At 43.1% G+C, this 7,488-nt stretch overlaps 2 protein-coding genes across 2 annotated transcripts; one reads left to right on the forward strand and one right to left on the reverse strand.

Moving 5' to 3' along the window:
* Nucleotides 1–299: 299 nt before the first annotated feature.
* SARC_10443 (hypothetical protein) lies at nucleotides 300–6,820 on the forward strand (the record flags this gene model as incomplete). The annotated part of the gene is made up of 8 exons (XM_014295515.1): nucleotides 300–516; nucleotides 810–892; nucleotides 1,856–1,985; nucleotides 2,489–2,578; nucleotides 3,015–3,212; nucleotides 4,243–4,520; nucleotides 5,503–5,845; nucleotides 6,661–6,820. Coding segments are annotated over exons 1-8 (1,447 nt in total), but the record flags the coding sequence as incomplete, so codon positions are not given.
* Nucleotides 6,821–6,860: 40 nt separating this feature from the next.
* SARC_10444 (hypothetical protein) lies at nucleotides 6,861–7,319 on the reverse strand (the record flags this gene model as incomplete). The annotated part of the gene is made up of 1 exon (XM_014295516.1): nucleotides 6,861–7,319. One exon carries the CDS (start codon nucleotides 7,317–7,319, stop codon nucleotides 6,861–6,863), a length of 459 nt encoding a protein of 152 aa, XP_014150991.1.
* Between the last annotated feature and the right edge of the window lie 169 nt (nucleotides 7,320–7,488).

Raw genomic sequence — 7,488 nt, forward strand, 5'->3', positions numbered from 1 at the left:
ATTCTCATTCAAAGAGCCTAAATAAGTTATAGAAACGGGGGTTTTTTTTGTATCATGTCAAAGCCGTGTCTATCGGCCATTGCGTTGTTCAGACACATGCACTTGATTTTGTTTCTTCGAAGTTTTATTTCGAAGTGAAAAGTACATATCTGGTAAATTTTGGTGTGAAGTTTCAGCGTTTTGTACTCACACCTACTGCATTTGCCAACGAGAGGAAGGCAGGAGTATAAGTAGACAGGTCCTGAATAGAGCTACGCAACTGGCCTAATCTAAATACTCTTTCCGATATCTTTCTCTCCAATCGGGATTAAGATTCCACTTTATGAGGCCGAAAGATGCTGGGCGTACGCCATGGAACTCAAAGCCGATCAGAAATTGGGTCTGAAAGATCAAGGCACCCGATCTCTGCACCACGTGCGCAACAAACTTAAAGTGGCTGCTAAGCACGCAGCACATCTCGACGATCTGTGTTCGTTGTCTGGGTTCTGCGATGAGCGCACTGGGCTGGAAGCCAAGGTGTGTTTCCTTGTGGTCGAATTGGGATATTAGTATATATGGGTTTGGTTTGGGTAACTTTATTTTATTTTAGGATTGGTTTGCGTGAATAATACGGGGCTGGTCTCTGTACAGAAGTCTTATAGGTTTGAGTAAGGGTACAGCCTACCCAGCCCGTGTGTTTTCTAATGATGTAGTTAGAAGGAAGATTTACGCGATCTGGTTGCGCCACTATATCCAAATATAGGACCAGATCTGACCTCAGGCAGATGGGGGTATTCTCATTAATGTATGTATGCATCTTCGTTCTACAGGCGTATTCTTCTTGGATGAGTGGTATCCTGGCTTTTGAGCTGCAGCAGTGGGCTGAGGCTGTGCGACTACTGGATCTAGCAAAGTGAGTGATTTTTGTTTACTAAATGTGGCCTATTCAGGGCTTTCTTTTTTAGCGTAGAGATGCGCATATGCACACAGTGTGTATCTCACCTCTCTCAGAAGCAATCAAGCACAATGAATGTGATGATATACTTCCACAACACACTATATTTGTGCATTGCTATGAGATGCATAGACTCACCAGGTTTAGCAACCTTATGCAATGAAATGTTCTCGAACAATATGTCAATGGTCAACAGAAAGTCGTTCTTGACTTATCCTGTCATACCACTACCCATAGACCACTGCGTGCGAGGTCACTCCCTCTAACACACGACGCTGCATGAATAGTGCCATACATGCCTCTATGATGAGAAAACAGCAGCTGTACTTCGTCGAAGGCAGTGTCGATCCAGGACTGTCGGTTTTGGATGTGTGGCGATGTTTAATCTTCTCTCTGAGAGAGTCATGTATCTGCAAATGGCCAGTCACTCATACACACGCACGTGCAACAATGGTTGTCGCAAAGGTACACATACGCACACACGCGTACGCACTTGCACACTTTGCAAAGTGGAAACAGGTTCGTGTCATAATCTTTGTGAATCGTTGTCGATGTACATGTACATTGCAATAAATAGTAATTGGCGCACCCTCACGCAAGCCTCGTTCTGTCATACGTCATACACATAGTTCAACAAAACACTATGGTAGTGTGTGCCGTCTCACTCTCGCCCTCACAAGAAACAAGTTATGCGTGTTTGTGTGTACCCCTCTTCACCAGTAAAACGTTCATTCCAACCGCACTCCACCCAAACAACACGTTTGACTTCAATACGCGACTCTGGTTACGAGTACCGAACGCACTCAATACGTACTCAAACAACTGTACAAACTATATTTACACACGAGTCCCAACCTATACCCTTGGAAAATATTCCTTGTATCATCCCTGGACCAATGCGTGTGTATTTTACGGATGCAGGAAAATCTGGAAGCAATTTGCGGACACATGCCGATCCGAGGACCTGAAGGCTATGTATGTGCAACGTATCGAGGCACTGGAGCCCAGTATCCGATATTGCGCGTACTCTCTGGGGGACAATACTGTGCTGGTATGGGCCTAAATGTGGGTCTTCTTGTGCTTTGTGTGCACGTACACTTATTGGAAGTGAAAACTTCACCTACAAGGGCTTTTAATTTCATAATTTTATAATTTTTATTTTACTGTTGGCATGGGGATTGGGTGTAGTGGAAGATACTGAGGTTTCTGTGTGCTGAGCTTCACTTCAGGTTACCACCCCATGGGACTGTTGCTCTGTTGCACCGCAAAACACAAATGATCTTAAAGTGTACACCATTGATGTTGAACCCGCCTTGTATCTTAACTATACTCATTATCAATTGAACATTATCTAGAATTGTATTCTATTTATGGTTTTATAGAAGGATCCGACTATTATTCACTATCATGAAACCCTTTCTATTTTGTATATTATCCACTATCATGAAACCCTGTTTATTTTGTATATTGTTCACTATCACGAAACCCTTTCTATTTTATATAGGAGGATCCGACTATTATTCACTTTCATGAAACCCTTCCTATTCTGTATAGGAGGATCTGCTTTCCATGAAGAATGTGGACCAATCGGTGCTCGCCAAAATGGAGAACATTATCACAGACACCAGTGAAGAGACCTTCAAGGTACATTGGCAACGGGTATAAAGTGCCCTGGTGATCGCATAGATATACATAATCCGGACGTGGAAGTGAAATAGAACACACATACGTTCACATATGCGCGGCTGTGCACGCACATATGTGCGTTTGTGCGCATTGCTGTGTGCGCAGGGGTTTGTATTCAACTACTCTTAAGTACATCCCGATCTCATATCGTGAGGAACCAGCACGTATATATATGGGATTGTATGTGCGTGTACATGTATGTTTATGGGGTTTGCATGTCTGCATATCAGGGTGTATGAGATTGAGCATACACACGTGCATGTATGTGTGCCATTTCCCCCCGATGATCTGTACCATTGGTGTCCTATCTAAATTTAAAATAGCTGTGGCTAAAAACTTAAAACCTAAACCCCAAACCCTAAAATCCCTAAAACCCTAAAACCCACACTTCTAGATCACGTGGCGCGATCGCGAGATACAAATACCCAACGACAAGCTGCGCATGTGCATCATGCGTATCAATGAGAAGGTGAAAGGCCTAAAACAGGCCCAGCAGAAGAAGGGAATGGCCACGAGAGACGTGCTCAAGCTGTACGACGGCGTGTTTATGAGCATACAGGACGCTTTACAGGCATACCGCAGCGAGAAGATGGTGTGTGGGTTGGAGCGGTTGTCTGTGTACTCGTTACCGTGGATGCGTATTATGTGCCTGTGTGTTATGGACATGAATATATTTGCTTCCATTTTAGGTTGTATATGCATATATGTGTATAAATATCTAGGCGTAATCAACCTGCTTCAGGAGACGGTGGACTTTTTATGCGAGTCAGTCGATATAGTTATGTTGTGTATATGTATCTCCATGTATATCTGTACGAGACCAAATGTATTCCTATATATGTGTATGAATGCAAGACCATATGTATTTCTATATATATGAATGTAAGACCATATGTATTTCTATATATGTGTATGAATGTAAGACCATATGTATCTCTATATATGTGTATGAATGTAAGATCATATGTATTTCTATATATGTGTATGAATGTAAGACCATATGTATTTCTATATATATGAATGTAAGACCATACGTATTTCAATATATGTGTATGAATGTATGTATTTCTATATATGATATATGTGTATGAATGTAAGTCCATATGTATTCTTATATAAGTGGATGAATGTAAGACCAGATGTATTTCTATATATTTGTATGAATGTAAGACCACATGTATTTCTATATGTGTATGAATGTAAGAACATATATATTTGTGTATGAATGTATGGAAACACTCACATTTAGTGCGTTACCTAGTGCCATTCCATTTCTCTATGACACGGGAACGAATATCCACAGCCATATCCGGGGCGTTCGTGGTATTCCGATCCACTTTTGCTGCTTTTAGGTGCTTTGGTCTACGAATACGTCCTTACATATACCAATAGGCAAACATTCGTGAAGACATTCACAGACGTATTTATACATACTTCGTCAGTTTCAGCTTCAAAGCTCAGAGATCCGTTCGTTTTCCTAAACCCTAAACCCTAAAACCTACTTCAGAGCTCTAGGTAATCCTAGCATCACCAACACATTGGGCTGTTTGACTAGTTTGTTGTACACACATATAGCGATGTTCTCACATGTACCGGGTTGACTCTCGCGCACTCTCTCTCAGAAAGAATCCACTGCGCCGAAAACGGACGGGTCCACTGTACTGGTGGGTGGAGGTGGGGAGGATGCGAACGAGATACCCAAAGTGGTGGAGTTGTACCTGAACTGCCAGAGATATCTGCTGCAAAACGAGCGCAACCAGCTTATGGTGGATGCTCCCCGAAGTTCGGGCAAGGAGAAACCGGCCAAGGACAAGGCGGGTGGCAGCAGCATGTTCTGCACCACAAACAAGCCCGAGGAGAACGTCCGCTTGTACGACTCTATCCTGCAGAATCTGACGGGGTATGTCTGTGCTCAGGGGGACCTCGTGTGCGGACTTGCCATACACAGTACTTGTCTCTCTCTCTCTCTCACTTTCTTCTCTCGGTGGCTCACCCCTCCCACTCCAGAGACTGAAGTGCATACGTGCATGTCGCGTTTCTTAGAACGCTTAGGGATATGTCTAGGGTTACTACGCTTGGGGATATGTCTAGGGTTGTTATGCTTAAGAATGCGTCTAGGGTTGTTGGTAGAGTTTCGAGCGGACTGATGCCCAGCACACGCCTTGGGCGGTGTCCACTCCATCTCCTCATCAACCTTGTCGGCTATGTTCCTACCCCCCACCCACACCAAAGAATACACAAACTCATACCTTCATGCAGACGAGCGGCTTACTACTACCGTGTCATATACTCGCACGCATTATTACTGCCCCTTCTCCCGAAGCGCCAGCATACGTTTAACCAGGACTATTCAATCTTCCATTTCAAAACAGATGACCATTCATCTCTCATCATCTCACTTGACACCAGAATGACCCATCTAGTATTTAATACCAACCTTAAACAAAGTATTCCATGATCACCCGAACCATCTTTTCGCCTAGACTCCAACGGTGACCTGATACCTCCTCTGTGTGGTCCTGACTATTGAATATGTACTCAAGAGAACATGTGGCCCAATACAATCACTGGACTAATCAATGCTCTACTGGATAGACACAGCATGCACCCTTCTCATGCGTGTGCGTAAATGATCAGCGCATGCCCCATGTTCCACCACATTGTCTTTTCAGTTACATCTCAAGTGTCGACCTCCTATGCGCTACCGACCCCGCATACCTGACCCTTGGCACTCCATGCATGGCCAGCCAGACCATTGTACCACACTCACCATCTGATAGTCAGCCTGTTACTAGGTTACCCCCCTCTATCCCCCCCCCCCCCAGTGTGTCCACCGTAAATGACTGACATTCTGAGCCAAAACACTTTCTCACTCCCGCCAGAATAATCAATCTGGTGCGCGACACCGATCCCCTCTATGTCACTGAGCTGGAGATTTGGGCCGAAACCTACCAGGCCTTCCGAGTCTACTGTATTGCGAATGCCTACGCACACGTTGGCAAGTTCGCAGAGGCGGATAAGGTGTACGACCTCTTAACCAATATGATCGCGACTATAAATATGGCGCTGGCGTCGTCCAGTGAAATGGCAGAGAGATCGAAACAGGAGATGTCGGAGAAAATTCTCAAGTTGGTGTCAAATATCCGGGAGCGCAAGTGTATGCTTAAAGCCGCCATGCTATTGGCCTCTGATGCCTCTAGCAAGGAAGAGACGGGCGTAGCTAAGGTATTTAGGTGTTAAGTGTACGTGTATTTCGTACGTCCATGACCATCTCCAGAAGGGAAGTTGTGAGAGCTATATATATATATATATATATATATATGTATTATATATATATATATATATTATATATTATATTATATAATACATATACATATACACACCACACACACACACACACACATATATATATATATATAATATATTAATATATAATATACATATATGTATATATATATATATATGTATATATATATATATATATACCTATCTTGTATCTACGTAAAAGTGAACAGTGTTTGTCATTGTATGCGAGAGTATATTTCATCTACTTATAGGCATACACAAGCGCAAATTTGTTTTAATCTTCTTAACTATGCGGAAATTATGAGGCTATCTTGTTCGTGTATTCCCACCTCCAGAACTGCTGGTCTCATGCACTTGTTGCCCATTTGATAGCACACGCTATGGATGTGGACCCACTCGCGAACATTTATAGTATACGCCACATATTCACTGCCGCCATCAAAATATCACGTAACCACATCCTGCTGTATCTTATATGTACCATCTGGGAGTGAATGTTTTATGACGAACTATTCAAAAGTAGGCTCTTAGTGAAGTCCTAAGAGCTCGAGCACTGCTTGCCAACACTCGGCGTTGGCTGAGTTGTAATCAGCCATTGTTATATAGACATCTTCTTCTACATATATGCGTTTCTATGTGTGTATACCCAAACGTATATGCCTTTACACTCCAATATACAAACGTACACACACATACGCTAACTAGCACAAATACACACCCTACACGCACTCAAGATCCCTGCCTGGGACAGACTGGACACTTACGACGACACTCCGGTGAGTGTGCGCATCGCCAGTGTACCACCCAGCCTGCAGTACGTGGCCTGCAAGCCCTTGTTCTTCGACGTAGCGTCCGCCAATCTTCCCCTTCCCGATATCCAGACAAAAATCGAGGTATGTACGTTGTATGATTATGCGGACTTGTATGTATGTGCTCACAGTTGCGGACGGATCGTTAAGTTTTCTATAGTAGTCCACTGTAGGAGTATACCGTCGCTGTAGTATGGCCACAGCTGCGCTCGTTTCCAGTGCGTATCTGTAGGAGTACGTCTACAGGTGCGTGACATCACCCGATTGTCGTGATGATCTGCACCATCGCACTTTTCCGTTGGCGTATCAGTATCTGTATCCATATCAGTATCTGTATCCATATCCGTATCTGTATCTGTATCTGTATCTGTATCTGTATCTGTATCTGTATCTGTATCTGTATCCGTATCTGTATCTGTATCTGTATCTGTATCTGTATCTGTATCTGTATCTGTATCTGTATCTGTATCTGTATCTGTATCTGTATCTGTATTTGTATCTGTATCTGTATCTGTATCCATATCCGTATCTGTATTTGTATCTGTATCTGTATCCGTATCTGTATCTGTATCTGTATGCTGCATTTTAATCTTTTTTTCTGTTGGTGTACATCTAGTTGTCTACGCATTTCACTCATCTGCCTCTGCGTGTCCGTCCACCTCTCGCCCTCTCATTTGATAGCACAACCATATTTAAAGCAGAATGGTATCCGAATAATACTGTTGTAGCGCTTTTTTACTCACCATATATATA

Source organism: Sphaeroforma arctica, assembly GCF_001186125.1.
Source record: "Sphaeroforma arctica JP610 unplaced genomic scaffold supercont1.1251, whole genome shotgun sequence".
NCBI lineage: Eukaryota > Ichthyosporea > Ichthyophonida > Sphaeroforma > Sphaeroforma arctica.